Below are 19298 nucleotides of genomic sequence, written 5' to 3'. Positions count from 1 at the left end.
AATTTGTTAAAGTATGATTAATGGTTTTTGTAAGTAACGGGACGTATTTTCTGTTAGTTTGTAGGTAAAGGTGTCACTAAAACATGTACTCTCGGACATATTTCTGGTTCTAGTTGCATGATATCTCTATTAACTAATTTTTTTTATTTCTGTGTAACAGAGGAAAATTAAAAATGTTCAAAAAAATTACTATAATTAGATATGTTCACGTAAAGTTCAAAGAAGTTATTTTTTTTTAACTTAACAACTGCTACGGTTTATTATGTTCAGATTCATAATACGAAAATAAAATAAACCCAAGATCTTAGCGAAGGCATAGCTTGATTATAGAATTTTAAAAGGAAATATTTAAGTTATTCTAGTATTAAAGTTAATGAAATAAACAGTTAACATTTCAGTATTAATTCTATTTTTGATATCGATCATTTTCAACCCTTATGATAAAATCAATTTTTTTTATTGTTTTAATTGTACTAATATCAAAAGTTATATTCTATCCAATAAGATCCCAGCTCATTCTTTTATATGTCGAATAAAACCATTTCTGACGCAAACATTTTTGACCTCTATGAGTTTTGAACAACAAGTCTCTGAAGATGATGAGGTTGAGTTCTTGGTAATTTTGACGATTTTACTCCAATAAAAAGTTGAAAACGCAGCTTTTCGAGAATTTAAGTTAGTGCATATTAAATACCATACTGTAATATTTCAGGATTAAGAGTGGTGTAGTAATATTTTGAATTTTAACTTTTTGAAGACTCGTTGTGTAGTGTCCAATTATGTAATCCCGAGAAAAGGTCAATTCCATTGAAGAGCCCTAAGATTTTCAATTGTCATCTTGCTTTATGATACTCTTCATATACGCATGCAATTTGATCTATAAATATATTCACGGATAAAGTTAAATTTTAACCATCAATGCATATAGCTACTTATAATATTGAATATCTCTCAATCAGTGTCTTCTTCCACTCTTACGCCTTTTTTTAAGTGGTTTTGGTCTACTACTAAAAGAACTAGAAATCTTTTAATCTTGTAGATGTCCGATAACTTTTACTATATCTACATTGAATTTGAGCCAGCTTTGATTTATGTTTGTGATGTATAGTGAAGCATGCAGTCAGTAAATCCTGTAATCCGTAAACCAAAGCCTTATCGATATTTGTTAGCTTTACTGTAGTATACTATGCTAACCTTAAAGTTATGTTTTATCACCCTCACTTTTAGATTTCACTAATCTACTGTTGTTTTAAATATTTTCATTTTAATTTAAGTTTTTATTAGTTATTTCATTATAATAGACCGTATAGATGCCCTTTTAACTGGATAAATAGGCCTTATTCGAAAGTACTCACGCGAAGTTTTAGCACCAAGTATCAGGATATAAATAAATAATGACTTAAATTTCATACAGAAGTTTACATAATCAAGAAATGTTTTCGTGTAATTGCTCATTTTTGGTTTAATGCATTTTAGGTTTAGCGCAAATCTAGCTTAAAGCTATTCAACTGAACCATATAAAAATATTTTAATAATATTTTTAGATCTATCTATTAGCAAAACTAAAATCAAAAATACATAAATTTTATTTAAATGGCTACATTATTAGTTGATTTATACTATACAGAAAACATATTAAAAAACATTAATCATTAGAGAAAAATATATACATACATACAAATGTTACAATAGTTTTGAGGTCAATGAAGTCTCTTAATTTAATTAATTTGATTAAACAAGAAAGTTCTGTACTTTCTCGTAAAATTTTTAGCGCTCAAATTAAAATAACCTTCCCATATTGAATTATATATCTTTATAGTGTTATATAAAAAAGATCGTTAAAAAAATGCAGTGGTATGCAGCGGCAATTTTCCAAACATCGCATCGTGAACGGTATTTCGAAATACTAAACGCTCTTTTATTTATTATTGGAAGAAGACGGATTATTTAGCATAAGATACAAGAAAATTGCAAAATTCTACGATAATTTATCTTTAACCCTCTAAGGTCTTTCTATATGTGTGAAATATGATCAAATTTACGCATACCACTGATAAACCTCAAGTAAGCATTCTGCACCTTTTGTATGCGCAATCTCTAAATCTAAAGAAACCATAAACATAGTCACAGTGTGTAAAATTAGATAACACAAGAGTTTAACATGTAAGCTATTTTTGAGAGGTTTACTTAATATGTGCCTAGAAGAAAAAAAAAATTCAAAGAAAATAATGTTTTTTTATATAAATTTTCTTAAATTCTCTTGAAATCTTAGTTGGGTGCCAATAACGATCCCAAGGTTTTTAGTACGGTCGGTAGATGTTAATTCCATAGTAATTAAATTTTAATTATTTTTCAAAAACTCACTTTTTTTGTTACCAAAGACTATATTATTAGATTTTTCTATATTAAGCTTTAAATTGTAATCCTCAAAAAATTTACGTAAAAGCTGTCATAAATGTTTAATGAGAACTAATTTCTTTATTATTTACGCTAAAAAAATTAAAATATTAATCATATCTACTTAAGTCAGCCTAAACTTGATTGTTGAACTCTTCACTAATATATTGGTTTTAATTATCTTGCGACTACATATGTTTCAAGCGAAATTAAAAATCACTAAAAATAGGAAAAGCGTTCATTTAAATGAATTGGTAAATATAAAGAGCTATTGTCAAAAACTAAAAATGTTGCCATCATATCCATGAAAGTTGTGCATACTTTGCTTTTTATATTAAATTATTATACTATAGCAATTATCAGTGAGTAATTAAGATTAAGCAAAAACATTTGAAAATTAGGAAAGCACTATTCCTGACTTCTAAAAGTAACTTAATTTAAACTAGATTATTCGAATATGTGCTAAGATTATTAAGAAAATATTGGATTATTGGGTTACTATAGAGTTAGAGATTTACCCTTTATGATTCAAATAGGGTTGCAATTTTCTTTAACAAAATAATCATTTTTTCTAAATGTTCATCGAAGTTAAAAAGGCAATCGTCAAAAACCCTCTGGATATGAGATTTTACCATTGCTATAGACACTATATTTAAGAAAGGCAATGTAACGTGTTTTTAAAATAATAATTTTGATTCTTAACTTACCTTTTAACATAACTTCACACAAATATCTTAAATTTATTTCAGAACTAAGCTTTCTTTTACGTTTGCTTTGAATTTTTAAAGATAACCTAACTTTCTAAGTTAGACAAGGGACTTTTGGTGCAATGTCAAACCCATGAGTTTTAAGGTGCTCTTACACTAAACTTTAAAACTTAATAGCCAGGGTAAGGGTTATTATTTATTTTGTTGTTAATTTAAATCTCTTAAAGTATATTACTAAGTCTCTCTCCTAGTCCTCACTTTCCATAACTTTACCTTCTCCACTTTTCCTTGATTTCTTGCTCCCATTTCCCTTTTCTTTCTTTTTTCTTTTTTATCCATCCAAATTTTAGTTTACCCCTTTGGTTCAAGTTTTGTTACTATATTTTTTTTAATTTACCATTCCCTGTATTTAAAAAAAATATATCATTGCAAAATTTGTACTAACATGGGTAGCCAGAGGCCTTGAGACATGACAAGAAAATAAAATATTAACAAAACTTTCTACTATTTCAAAATTTGTATCTTAAACTACTATCAATACACTGATACCATGCATAACTTACATTATTATGATGCTCTTTTTACAAAATGATATAATTTGAAGGTATTTATTAAAAAAGAGTAAATTAGTGGAGCCCTAACATTAAAAGAAAATCCTGTATCTTGAAATTAAATGATATTTTCTAGTTCTCAGAATGCTTAACTTCTAGAAAACTTCTTAAATCCTACCACAATCTAACTTCTAGCCATTTGAAATAAAACCCTTAATCAATTAAAACCTTTTTAAAATCGAACCTATGAAGCGACGATTTGTATTCTACTCGATAACGAGCCGTTTAGAAAAATAAAATAATGAACAAATAAAAGAGGGGCGCAGGGGCATGCGAGGCGTACGAATCGTGGGCTCTGACCACAAAACTTCTTTAGAAAACACAATTAAATGAGTAATTTTCCTGCTTTTTAAATGGCTCTTGATGGCGAACCGCAGCAGCAGGAACGGAGGTCTATCGAGATGGCGTGCCCTGTGTATTAAACTGGATCATTACAAGGATGCAAGGGTGAATGGGGAAAAACTTGAGTTAACTGCTGCTTGATTAAAGGCCGTGGTTCAATACAATAATTGGGGGGCGCGATTAAGCCGGTTTACCACTCAAAAGGACAAACGTTCCAACTTGACGAATCGGCGGGAGTCTTGATACAATAGATCCTGTTATCGATAAAAACTTTTGACTTTTTTTCAAAACAGAGTTTGAAAGTTCATTTAATGCTAATCATAAGCTTTTCGGAATCACTTTTATAAAGGAAATAAGAATATTTTATCTCGAAAATTGAAGAACATAGGGGTTTTGTCAAAGAGTCAAAAAAGATAAAGTTTGCGTTTACCTTAAATCAGGCCATATTTTTTGTGATAATATTTTAAGCTAAGGGTATTAATAAATACAATAAAAACATAATAAAATTATTTTAATCTTTAACGGATTTCTGCATTTTAAGTATAATAAAATTGCAACAGGCAGTATTTTCTAATTACCTATGTATCAATCAATCATTTTAAATTTAATTAATCCTGATTTAAAATGCCATACGACAATCAATTATGCATAACTTAGGCGGGTATGAATGCTACTTTTTTATTTGTGTCTAATTTTAATGGAGATTATTTCAGTCTTGGAGGATTTTTTTATTATGAAATAACTAGTTGATTTATGCCAAGATTATGAATATTAATTTAGCAATAATGACCTAGTGAAGTTTAAATTGAAAGTGGTTAAAGAATTCTGCCTTTTTCTAAGGCTTTCAAGCATATAGTTCAAAAATCTTAACCGGATAGGATAACTATTTTTATATTTTAAGAGGTTTTGTTTAATGATGTTTGGAACTCATAGTGAAAAAAGGTAATATCTTAAAAAGAGTTTTAATTATTATATATATAGTGTAAATATGAAATTCATTTAGACAAAAAATTGTTCAAAGTAGTAAGACAATAGAAATTATTATAATTGTAGCTCAAGACCAATATGTATGCTTAATAACAGAAGATATAATTAACACTCTTCTTTTTCATCTCATCAGTAACTAATATTAAAAAGAACTCTTAGCATTTTGGGATCATTGTTCGGCATCAATAATTTACTTTTTTATGGGATATTATGTTTCATATTACGATAATGGACTAGCTAGCCCTAAACTAAGCTACATCGAGGCTTTGAGGGTTCCCTTTAAAGCTTTTTTCCCTTTTTCCAATCGTTTTTGACTACGTAACCGCTAAACTTAAGATAATTAAAAAAATTCTTGGCTAAGAGTAAGACATTTGGTTATACAAAATATACATGGATATGATTGTCTTTTTTATTATTTTAATCAAGATTTAGAAGAAAAAGTTTCTTTTGTTGAAGATTATTGCAATCTAATTTAGATCTTTTTAGAGCAAATCTCTAACTTAATAATGCTAGAGATTTTATAACTAATCTTAGCATATATTAGCTTAATTTAGCTTATATTAAGTTACTTTTGAGAGTCAGAGAAAATTTATCCTAATTTTGAAATGTTCTTGATTATTAAATCGCTGATAATCGCTTTAGTAAATTAATTTATTATCAGTGAAGGTCGAGATTTGCATAACTTTAATGGGGATATGATAATCACAGTTACAGTTTTTGATAACAGCTTCACATATATAAAAATACATTTAATTGAACGTTTTTTTTTGATGTTCAGTAGTTTTTAATTTTGGTTGAACCATATATAATTACAAGGTAATTAAAACTATTATATTAGTAAAGAGTAACGCTCTAGCTTATGCATAACTTAAGTGGATATGATTAACATTTCAATTTTTTAGGCGTAGGTATAGGTAGTAAAGAAATTAATTGTTGTTGATGGTCAGCCTTATAAATTAGTCGTAATGTCTAGGGTGTGGAGATGCTGTGTTAGGTATTTGTGCCCAGTCGCTAGCCAAATTTTGCATCTCTTTATGCGCAGTAATTGTGTGGCGATATACGCAGAGGCACCTTTCTAATATCAGGCAGTTCAGTCCAGCAAGGGAGTTTGCTTTCTCGTAACTAGCATTACCTGAGGTCAGGCATCCAGATAATGTACAACCGGCAGACATTCCTCATCCGTTCATTTAGAACCATATAATACACTACTTGCTTGGAGCTGTCCTTCTTGGTTAAGACAATATCTTTCAGTGTTCATAATTTAATATTGTCCTTATTTTTATCCAACCTTGAGATTGTTAAACTAGCCTAGAGACATGAAATGTAAAATTAAGATTCTTTATTTAAGCTTCGTTCTTCGTCTGAGGATTTCGACTGAGCTAGTAACAATTATTACTATTTCTCTAAAGCTAGTTAACCTAGAGGCATGAAACTTGAATGTAGGCCATCTAGATCCGTAGCGTCATCAACTCAACTTAAATTAAAGTAATTTGGAATATTAGGATATTTAATTTGTAAAAAGAAATTGCTCTCGGTAACTGAAATATTCCGTGTTTTTTTGCATTCAAAAAAATAGGCATTTATAGAATATGCATTGCTATTAATTTATCGGGAATATCAAAAGAATTATTATTGCGCCTTTGAAGTTTACCGATTATGTTTTAAAAGGTTTGATTATTGTAAAACTTTAGGTGATAAAAAATTAGAAGAATGGTCTTCGTCTGTCAGATTCCGACCAGTGACATTATACTCCATTTCTCAAAGGCTCTTTAACTTAAGAGATATGTAACTTGAAATGTAGTTTTTCTATCGAAGCATTTATAAAAAGATTTTCCTAAATTATTACTTTAAGAGGCAAAAAATAGGAAGAATGGCTTCATCCGTCAAATTCGCACTCAGTCAGTGGCCTTAAACTCCTTAAACCTAAAGCATGAGACTTAAAATGTAGTTTTTTAGCTAATCAAGCTCAGCAACATGCTCACCCAGTATGTATTCCCTGCTGGCCTATGGGTTCTCGCTATAAAAGCTTGTACCGGCTCGTCGTTTATTGTGGATCCATCTCTTTACCTTATGCCTACACTACTTACAAGAATATGATAATGAATTATTCAAAAAGCTCATTTATAGGTTTGTTGGGAATTTTTAAAAAACTAGTATTTAAATGCTTAAGCAAATCAATTTTGCATAACTTAAATTGGTATGAATACTGTTTTCTCTTTAACCACAGCTCATTTTAAGTCAGGAAAAAACTCCCACGAAATCAAAACGTAATTCAAGTAGTTAAAACTAAAAAAAAAGAAAAATCAGCTTATTACATGTGATATTAAATTTTCCTAATGATGTACAATCTACTTAAACTCGACGTACCCTACATCACTTAATAGCAAAATCATTTTCAAAGTGTACCGGCCGTATTTTAAAGAGGATTTTCCGGATTTGATAAAAGCTAACATTTAGGTGCGTTATAATCCCCGGTGCATTAGGGAAAATGGAAGTTACAGTGCATTAGGGTTATTCAGTTTCTCTTCGTGCCGGGGATGTAGCGCAAACTTGTTAACTTGCCGCTCGTAAAGGTACACTACGCCATATGCCAGCGTTTGGCATTCCATTAACCCAATTTAACTTCACGTAAGCTTAAGTGTTTAAGGCTTGTAATTGTTGCGATAGTAAAAACAAGTAATTTCTTTCAGAAGAAGATCTAATGGGGCACACGATGGGACAAAATACGATATTTGGATGTTCCTCGGCAGGGCACAGCGGTATAAATCAACTTGGAGGTGTATATGTGAACGGTAGGCCCCTACCAGACTCTACGAGACAAAAGATTGTCGAATTGGCACATTCCGGTGCCAGACCGTGTGATATTTCACGAATTTTACAAGTTTCCAATGGCTGTGTTTCTAAAATACTAGGAAGGTAAGCTGAAGATATACATATATATTACATTTATAATTATTTTTAGCTGTTAACTGGCTTCCTTTTTGGTTTAAATGACATGCCAACGTTCCCATACTACATGGGATTACGTGATATTAACTTGTAATCTCATTTTACCACGCTGACATGTTATTTAAGCTAATTTTTGTTCTGAAAGTGAAATATATTTTTTTACTGAAATCGTCAGTTTTTTCACAAATTCTCACTCTATCTATATTCAGAAAAAAAATAGAAAATAATATTTTTGATAATTACAGCTTCAGAAATGGTGGTAAGTGGTGAATTTGTGAAAATTCGACAAGTTTACTATGCTAAAATTTTGCAAGCCACTTGGTTATCTAATTAATAATTACTCGTAGCTGTATGAATTTGAAAAAAGTCCAATATATTGTAGGTACTACGAAACCGGTTCAATAAAACCAAGGGCAATCGGAGGCTCAAAACCTAGGGTAGCTACCCAGCCGGTAGTACAAAAAATCGCCGAATTTAAAAGGGAATGCCCGTCGATATTTGCGTGGGAAATCAGAGACCGATTGCTTAGCGAGGGGGTGTGCAATAATGATAATATTCCCAGCGTAAGTACCGAAAATATATTTTATACATAAATTTATTTAGAATCGGCTCCATTATAATCCCTTCCCCCTACCCCCGGGCCACCCAGCGCGGCTTATTTTTATGAGCGTCCCCATCCGACATTCCGTCGTTCTCGCCCTTTTCCTGCCTCACTGCGTTTCCATGGATACGCGAAGGGCAGGCTCCCCAAAGATTTTTGAGATACAGCTCCAATTTTGTTCCGAGTTGTATATAAGCCTCCTTTCGTTTCTTGTTTTGTAAATATTTGCCCGTTTTACTGTAGGACCAAAGCCCTAGCTACTATATTAGAAAACGTCGAATTAATAGTAAATATAATATAAAATGCATTTGATTTTTTTTTCATAAAGATCGAAAGGAGCATAGGTTTGAAGTATTTTATTGAAAAGTCCAGGTTCTATAGAGGAATCCTCTTCTATTTTTTTACAGTTTTTAGGTTCCTAACAACTACTGCAAGCAAGTTAAAAATAATTTAAATGATTATCTGGACAAACCTAATGAACTTATGCATAACTTAAGTGCTTACGATTAGCACTCGTCTTCTCTTTAGAGTAAAAATTAGTTTAAATAATGGGGTTTATACGAAAAAAAAATTGCAAATTGACTAATCTTTGCCAGAGCTGAATAAACCAATACTGAAAAACCGGTCGACGATTGCAGAACTTCAAACGAAGCTTATTATTCTAGGGTATCCTTGGAACTTGCAAATCAAATACTTTTGGAATACGTTGAGGTTAGAGGTTAGTTCTCCTAATAATACGTGGCTTCTGGTTTTTCAATAAATTGCTGTCTTCTGAAAATTATTGTTCCATTGGCGAATTCTCCAAGAAGTAGGGCTGAACGTTGTACATTTTCTAAACCTTTATTTCCGTATCATAGTAATAGTCCCTCGTTGAAATTCGTCTAAGAGATATCCTTGAACTTTCTTGTAATTTTACTCTTAGACTGCCTATTAGCAATAGCAATTTGTTTATCAGGTTTTACTTAGCTAAAAGATGCTAGACATCCTAAATTGTTCATATCTTAAACATACTCCTTGAGGTGTCAATTTTGTGCTTACCATATTTGCTGTCGGCTTTTTCTATTTCCAACATTAAACTCGTAGATAGAAAAATATGACGAAGAACAGTTTTGGAATAAACATTTTGCAGGAGAACTACATTATTTATTGATAATCGATGTACTTTCTGAGTTACGCCTTTGAAAATTTATTTTCTAAGTTCAGGAGAAAAAACCCTGAATATAATCTGAATTTAATAAAAGAAAAAGGAAAATTATGGCGAAAGAATGAATGAAATTCAGTTAAAGCATTTTAAAGATGTTGAATTAGAAGTATTCTTTAAATTGCATGCATGCAAAAAATATTTAAAGTATTCAAACTATTGACCAAAGATACAAAAATTAAAAAATTACACTATTACTTGATTACTTATAGCTGGTAAGTGGTTTATTTATGAAATTAGAAGCAACAGGAAAAAACATGACGAAAAAAAAGTAAAGAAAAGGAACCAAGAAGAAAAAGGAGTAGTATATTATTACAGTTTTTATTTAAATCACTCTTAATTTCTATGTGTAAGAAAAGAACCTGAATATTTTCAAATGAATTATCCTTATGAACTAAATTTTTGAATACATATTATCTCGTACCCGTTAGGATTAATTTCCATATGTTCAAAATGCAATTTCCCCACATAAATCGCTATGTACTCGTAATAAACTTTTTTCTAGCTCCGATACAAACCGAATCAAAACCAAACCTAATAGCTTTCATGTTATTATAGAACAAAGAGCGTAAATTGTAGCAGGGAAATACCCGTCCAACAAATTATATTCAATAATAATTAATCTGGTTGAATTTCATCCTCCCTCCCCTCGCCCCTCGGTGTTATGGAGCGATGATAGGAAAATTAAACGCATGCGTGCCTTCACTCATCGATATGAGGTGCGATACGCATTGCGTGCCGATACAGCTTATCACGACTATAGGGGGTTTCTTTGGTGGAACAAGGGTTGGCCCGTTTTTGAATAAATTGTACATGAATATTATTCTAATAAAATAAGATTTTGTGAAGTTGAACTGCAGAAATCTGTTTTTGTTTCTATTGACGTTTCGGAAAAAGTTGGTTCCTCAAAGTGCAACTTTTTTAGTACTTTTCGGTTAAATATGCTTTTTGTATATTTCATTCAATTTAGTAATATAATTTGAATAAACCAAAATTATTGGGCATCCTTTATAACTTATCACGATTGGGGGAATGAAGGTTGGCAGTTTTTATATAGTTGTACTTAAATAATTGTACGATTGTTTTTGCAAAGTCAACGAGATACTAAAGATGCTTTTTAGTAAATATTAACATATCAGTAAATTTACTTGCATCCTTAGAACACGTATTTATTATTTTCCTGGTAAAAGGTAATCATTAATTTTAAAATGTGATTTTTTTAAATTGTTATTGTCTTTGTTTCAATTTTACAATTTTAAGTATATTTTAGTATTTGAAAACCTACTTTAAATTCCTCTAAAAGTCGACCAAAATTATCGGTAATCATAGAAACTTATCATCAACCGTTTTTGAGCAATTGTACTTAGTAGAGTACAAGAAAATTCCAATAATAATAAGAGTATTTCGAATGTCAATTAAAGAGTCTACTTTTTAATGTACACCGATGTTTTCATAAGATTACTGAAATCTTTAGATTGCAACATATTTAGTATTCTTTTGTTGGAAATAATTTTTTAATCAATTATCTTTATTACTATATTCTATTGATATTTGAAGTTAAATGAGAAACAGTCAAGAAACATTTTTCTGTATAGTTTTAAGTTTCTACAAATTTAGGATTTTTTTTTGTTAAAAATTTTTCACATTTTTTTTAATTTAAGCGATTTAAAGAAAATTTTTCTTTTTGATTCAATTTTTGTTACTAAATGGTAAAATAAATTATTCTATATTAAAGGGGGTGGATTTTCTCTGATTGTACAAAGATTAATTATTAAAGATTAGGTCTCTTTCTTATTAATAAAGAAGCAATTGAAAAAATATTTTTCTAAGTGTGCCTCGACGTTGTAGCTAATTTATTCTGGAATCATCAGTATAATTTTCTTTTTGTTAAAAATATTTTTTTTTGTTTATTTTTTTAAATTATTATGATATGAAATCGAAAAAGAGATTGTATTTAAATATTTATAGTTGATTAGTTGTATTAGATTATTATATCAATAATATTTCCTATGCAAACGATACCGCAATAGTTATCTTTGGAGATACCTGGAGCGATGTAAAAAATAACTCTGGAATGACTATAACTAAAATAATAAATTGGCCTTAAACATATAAACGAACAATATATTTACCAAAATCGACATACATAACTCGTTAATAGTCAATGATTAATGTATCAAAGAGACCTCATCTGCAAATGACTTTGAATCATAATTGATAAGTTTCTTACATAGCAACTGCATAATTATTATAAATTTAATAAAACTTCAAAAGATTATTCTAAGTTAGAAGACCTTTATATATATAATAGTGTATAGAGCATTTGGGGAATCTATCATAAGGTACGGAATATTGGTGAGGGATCGACTTCATAATAGCCTTTTTAAATTAAATATAATACCGACATTTCTTAATAAAAACATATTGTACCCAACTTACTTACTTTTTAATAAAGATATAATGACCATCTTACTAATTTATATTCTCACAGGTTTACGCATACGTAAATTTCCGTATAAAATTTTTAGATCATGCATATAAAACAAGAACCATGTACAGATTAATTAATCTACCAAAAAGTAGAATTTAGGTTATTTAAACTATTTTGGGCCCAAATGGTATATTTAAATGCAATCTGTGTGTGCCTATTCAAGAATGCAATCTTGGAGTCAAATAAAATTAGGACCAAACTGTACGCATACAGATGTTATACATCTACGTGTTAATTATTAAATTAAAATTGTCTTTTTAGGGGACTTTAGCATCCTCAGACCTTTCAATTTGTCACAGAATGTATTTTTTTTATTTTCGCTATTAAAGCTCTCACTTTTTTTAATTAAAACTTTTAAATATAGACAAAATATAATTTTAAAAGTATTAATTCCCTTGATTTTGATATAATGTAGATATATTTACATGTGATACAATTTTAAGCAAAGGTGACTTATTTATATATAAAGGAAGTCAGATAAAAACCAATTATTTTTTACTTATTGTTGTTATTTTTGTTGTTCCTTTACTTTTATCCATTTTAAAAAAGGACAATTTTATTGTCCAAATTTCCTTCACAGCGTTAAGCAAATCGCATATTTTTCATATAATTGTCCGTATTTTAAATATGACCTATGCAAAGAATATGATAAAGGTAAAAAATAACATTTTCTCGTGGTTCTTATATAGAACTCAGAATTGCGATTTTTGAGTCAATTAATTGACATTTGCAGCTAGGCATAGTGCATTGATTAGGCCCATTTAATTTGGCATTGGTTTATTAAGAAAATAATTGTATATATCTGTATATTCGCCTACTTTTGATGTACTTTATATTCTTTGCTTTGTTTCTTACAATATTTTTGTTTATACTAATTTATACCAATAATCTTAAGTGTTAATTAACAAATTTACGTCTATGCTATAGGCATACAGATATTTTACATCTAGGTGGTAATTTAATGTATTATATTACCCCACTCGTGCTTGCGAAGAAAAGTTATGCGATAGATATTTATTTACAAATACCACATAACTGACTTAAACTTTAAAACGACATCATCATCCTTCTACGTACCTCTCCATTAATTTAGACCCAATCTAAAAGTAATTGACCATTATCAACCAAATTCATAATGGTTTTGTAAAGTTCTAATCTACGATCAGGATCATCGTTCTCTAGTATCTTCTGGACTGGTTTCATTTTAAAGGCTCTTTTTTTCCTACTAACTTTAGAACTTTTAAAATTGTTTTGTGATATTATACATCTTAATTTCTAGCTACCTTTATTGCCGGAATGATAAGTGATTCTCCATAACTCAGTAGAATATTCAGTTTTATATTCTCGCTTAATTGTCCAGGAGTTCTGAATTGCTCCTTAATTTTACTCACAGTACTTTGTCTCAGTGGAGGCAAATGAAGGTAAGCTTTGCATCAATACTTAACTTGAAAACTCAATCTTTTTTAGGATTTTTAAACCTTCTGTTTATTGTCGCATTTCGGCTAAATCAAAATAAATACTCAGAAATAAATATTGGGTATCCTTTTAATAGATCTATCTCACATAAACTTATTTTTCTGTGCATCTTTTCAATAAAACAAAAGTTTAAACTATTGTATTCCGTAAGACAGTTTTACCACTAACTAAAACTTTTTATTTTTACTCTCGATACTAAAGTTAAAGAAACTAAGACTGAAAACTAGTTTTAATCTTCTTCCGAAGATGCTAATGCTGATCGCTAGCGAAACACGTGTCTAGAGTAAAAATAAAGAGTTTTAGTTAGTGGTAAAACTGTGTCATAATTTGAGCGTCACACCAAAGGTTCCAGCCACAGGACTATTGTATTCAGTTCAAGATCATGTTTATGTACGGTGGCATGTAAAGGAGGGCCATTTTATTAGGAGCCTATACCTTTTCTCAGAATATACAAGTTGTGCAAAAAAAAAATTTACAGAAGTGTTTTCGTTTTAAGCGAATTTTTTAACTATTTGAGTTTCACCAATATAGGGTGTTCAAAAAGTGCTGCACCGACTTTAACACCAGAATTTTAAATAGGACACCCCGTATATTTTTCAATTTTTAGGTTCCCTAGGAGAAATAAAGGTAACTTTCATAATAGCGACCTATCCGAATTTTGTGTAGTTTAGACAGAAATTTAGGTTTTGTATTTTTTTAAGCAAATTTGTCCTCGTCATACAGTATTTTGTAATGCTGGTACTAAATACTTTTTAATTAAATTCCTTCTACGACTTAAGAAGATCACCTCCATTGATCAAGAGTGTACGGGTATTTAAAATTTATACAGGGTGTCTCAGGTAATAAGATATATTTTTAAGTGTTCAATTCCCAATAAAATTTAATTATTATTAAAATATATTGGTCCAATAAATCGACATTTAACGAATCTAACTCACACATTAATTCTAAAATATTTATCTCACGTAAAGCTCTGTGTTTTTTCTGTGCATTTTTTTAATAAAACAAAAGTTTAAATTATTATATTCAGTTAAGATCATGTTCATGTACGGTGGCATGTACATAATTTGAGGCCATTTTATAGCCATTAGTCACCTTTTTAAGTCGAGATTTTAATTGTCATACCTCCAAACAGATTTTTTTAATTTAAAATCAAGTGCATCAGCTCATTTAAAAAAATTAAGTAAAGTTAGATCTCATCCTTTCAGAAGGGTTTAATTTAGCGTCCTCAGGCCTTGTAACTCTTCACTAGGATTTAGTGAAGTAATTTTATTATTTTTTCTTTAAATAATTTCATCATTAAATTCATATCTTATTTTTCTTTCAATACTGAAAATTAAAAAAAAATGTATTTTTAGGAACTATGGAGTACCTTCGTAGTCAAATAAGTCAAAACAATCCAATTTAATTTAAATCAATTTAATTTATATTAATTTATTAGATTATCTTATAATTAAACTGAATTTACTTTAATACAATCTAATTCAATTCACTTTAGTTCAACTTAATTACCTTACAATGAAATCAAATTTAATCGAATTTAGTTTAATTTAATCTAATTTAATTAAAATAGATTTTTTTGATTAAACATTGTTTTGGATATAGGAGTCATTAATTTCCAATTTTATTACTGCAGAAATCGTTAAATCGAGAACTTTTACTATTCTTATTCAAATATTCTAGCTTCCTACTCTTTTGTTGATAATATTTCATCACTTTCTCTTTTTTTAGCCTCCATATTCTAATTCAAAATTAAAATTTAATTTCTGCTACCAAACAACATCATCCATATTTGCACCTTTAGTATCTCCAATCTCCGCAACCCTCCCGTTATTAAGTTGACAACGTTCAACCAAACGAATTGTCGCTCACCCATCCCCAAACTTTTTTTTATCGTCGCATGATAATAGAACATACTAGTTAAATATTCAGTTTGATATTCATGCATGAAGCAGAGGTAAAGGGCAGAGACATCACGGGGGCCCATCCCTTTAATCAAAAACCCTAAATAATACCGCAGAACACAATGCGTTTACGTTGAAGCCGTCACCTGGCGCCCAATTTACTTGATAATAACTCCGGGTGCATCCCGCCCTATTGTAACATAAAAACAAACGGGTATAGTGGCCCAACGGTCCAATGGCGGCCCGTTAATCGGTCGCCATTTTATTATTCATTTGTTTGAGCATCCCTATGTTCTTCTGTCTAATCCGTGAAGGCTCAAGCTACGCTGACGACAACTGCGGAAAGTGACGGGGCCCTAGGGAATAACAATTTTTCTGAAGGGATGAAGTTGATTTTCTTATGTATAGGGTTTTGTAAATGTTTGAATGAGATATAGTTATGGTTTTTGGGAAAAAATTATGTAGTTGCATACAGGGTATCCCAAATTCGAGTCTCACCATTGGAATCTGGTAAACTAGAAGAAAAACGAGGTCGGTTAAATTGCGCAATATTTGGAAAAAACCGAATATTCACAATTCCCTTTATATTTTTTTACGACTCTATTTGAATACATATAACAATATAAATTACTCACTAAAAGTAGCGCGTAGTAAGTAGCGTAGATGGAGTTCGACCAAAAAAAACAAAAAAAAAAATTAAGCACGTAACTAAATATTAATTTTAAAACTTCAAAATTATAGACATAAATTGTTTTTTTTAATATTATAAGAAATAAAAATTTATTTTAAAATGAATAAAATAGAATACAACATTAAAATCAAAATATCTATAAAACTGACAAACTTAAGATTTTATAAAAAAATACCTGTTTACTGCGAAGAAGCTTTTTTGTCGATTACATATATACTAATGGCAACAGAACAATATATGTAGATGGGCACATATGTGATTAAACCTTGAACACACATAACATAAATCACGCATAACAATAACTTTTTTTTAATTAAAAAATTAATCCACCTTGCGTTCCAAAATATCTTTCAGTTAGTGCTTATAATTTGCTTCATTATTTGCTAATACTGTCACCAAAATAAGCAAAACAATATACCAATTTATAGATTTTAAATATGTTATGAATTATTTTAAATCATTGTTTTGTTGATGTAATAGTATTAAATGATTATATAATATGTTCAGACTCTGTGTGTCTATCCTGCAATTAACAATGTGGTTTGTTAGGGTTATGCGTATCATTTCAGTTAAATTTCTTTTAAGGTACTGGCTCTCATGATTAAGGACAGATACGTTTGAAAAATTAAAAAAGTGATTTGTAGCAAAATGATGCTGTGTCAATGCTGTTTTTTCTGACTTATTACGATTAATGTCTTTACAATCATAAGAATGCTAGTATACGCGTTTTTTTAAATACTGTCTGGTTTGTCCAATATAGCATTTATCACACCCTAAGTATGGCACTTTGAATAGAGTATCCGAGTAAAGATCCTTTGGTACGATATCTTTTAATTTAGAAAAAAATAAATTGATTTGTAAATTTTAAGTTGAAAAAGGCAAATTTGCGTTATTTTTATATTCTTTAAATGGTTTTGAACTCCTTCTGATAAATCAGATACATAGGGTAATTTAAAATATTTAAAAAACTTCTTTGTCGTCTCCGATGTATTGAACATTCCTATTTTTTACGTTAAATTGTTTGATTATTCTATTAACAAGTGACACAGGATAGTTATTTTTTTTGAATATGCTTTTTATAATTTTTTAATAATGGAATTTAGGGATACTTAGGTTGAAAGATCTAAATAGGTTTTTAATTGTTGTAATTTTATGTGTAATAACATGAGTGGACAAGTAATTTAAAACCCTCCCTGATGATGTGGGTTTTCTATACCAATTTGCTTATAAGGAACCATCATCATTTCTAATCAGCAAGGTATCCAAGAACGTGATTATATTATCCACTTCTAGCTCTTTAGTGAATTTAATTCTCTTATGAAAACTGTATAAAGTTTATCAATCTTATCCCTTGGTCAAGACAAGATAGTATCGTCTACATACATTTAATAAAAGCCAACTGGCAAAGTGAAATTTTTAGAATTCCAGTTATTATATAATCCATAACGAAGTTTGCTAGCATGGGGCTCACTGGGTTACCCATCGCTGACGCTGACCCATGCAATTGTTGGTAAAACATCCCATTAAATTGAAAGTATATACTATCAAGCAAAAATGCAACAATTTCAATAAAACATTTCTTTGGATTCGTTGTATAAGTTTTAAAATAAATTATTCATTTTCATTGCTACTTTCTCTGTTTTAAAAAATGGTGTCCTCAGATTTTCAAGCCGACGCGTCGTTTCGTATTTGAGCTATTATCATCAAGTTTGTTTTTTTTCATACGGCCCTAGATTTTCTATTACGCATTTTAAGAGCCCCTTAAGTTCCTAATCCAACGATGTACCACACTTATTCAAAAACTTTATATTATTGGATATTTCCATAAGGACTCAAGAAAGACAGAAGGAGTGTAAAAGAGAAAAATGAAGTATATATTTTTAATGGAATTAAAAACATTTTCTTTACAATAACAACAAAAAAATGATTAATAAATAATAGAATAATTAAAGTAGCGTTCTTCAAATTTTAGGCCCTGAGATAAATATGTAGAATTTTGAACAATTATTTATCAAAGTGCCGGTGCGTCGTGCTGTGTGATTGTCAGCGTAATCGTGTGTTTATTTAAAAACTTATTAAAATAAAAAATGAAATCGCGAACATTCGGTTTTTTCCAAATATCTTCGGAAGTATTCAGAATTTTTAAAATTTTAAAAAGGCGTTTTAATGAGCACCAAATTGCGCAACTTTGCCTTAATTTAACCGACATAACATTTAATATATACCATAATATTTAACCGATATAATGGCACAAAATGATTAAATTTCTTGCATTAATTGAGCATTCAGAGTTAAATTTAATACCTCCGTAGCACTATATAATGGAACAATTTGAGTTAAGAAAATCCTATCCAGTAGAGTTATGCATTAAAAATTCAAATGTATTGTCAAATAAGTCATGAAAAAGAATTTATCAAATAACAATAGTTAGGTTCATATAATTGCTTTAAAAATAAGCTACAACTTTTATTAAAAAAAATACAAAAATAATTTTATTAAATAGTAAAAAGAGAAAGCACGAAACTTGGATTGAGTATATACATTTTATTTTAGAATAGAATCATTTAAAAAAATCATAATACTCAAAATAAATTAATAAAATAACTATAGAATAAAATTAGAAACTCAAAACAATATTACGAAAGAACATGAATAAATGAAAGCACACACACTCAGGAACAGGTTGCAAGCGGTAATCTAGTAATAGATTAAACTAAAGTAAGCAACCTTATTAATGATTTTTTATAAACATAGGATTAAAAAAAAACTCTATTCTTAATTTGTATTTCCAAGAGATAGTAATGAACTTATAATGCACGTAAAAACTTTAAAAATAATTCAACGCCAGGCAAAAATAAAATATTAACAAAATTTCTTAAATATACATACATAACCGATTACTTATTTAATTATTAAATTATTACGCAATTGAACAAGTTTT

General features: G+C 29.4%; 1 protein-coding gene across 2 annotated transcripts in view; it reads left to right on the top strand.

Moving 5' to 3' along the window:
• The window catches only part of LOC126737234 (paired box protein Pax-6), a 115193-nt gene that overhangs the window by 24298 nt on the left and 71597 nt on the right, over positions 1-19298 (top strand). For both annotated transcript variants that reach the window (XM_050442019.1, XM_050442020.1), the window contains 2 exons: positions 7735-7960; positions 8376-8556. In XM_050442019.1, the coding sequence (XP_050297976.1) occupies positions 7735-7960; positions 8376-8556 (407 nt within the window). The remainder of the gene's footprint in view (positions 1-7734; positions 7961-8375; positions 8557-19298) is intronic.

The sequence above is a fragment of the Anthonomus grandis genome, chromosome 6 (genome assembly GCF_022605725.1).
Source record: "Anthonomus grandis grandis chromosome 6, icAntGran1.3, whole genome shotgun sequence".
Taxonomy (NCBI): Eukaryota; Metazoa; Arthropoda; class Insecta; order Coleoptera; family Curculionidae; genus Anthonomus; species Anthonomus grandis.
The sequence above is the reverse complement of the archived record's forward strand: the minus strand, read 5'-3'. Positions and strand labels throughout refer to the sequence as shown.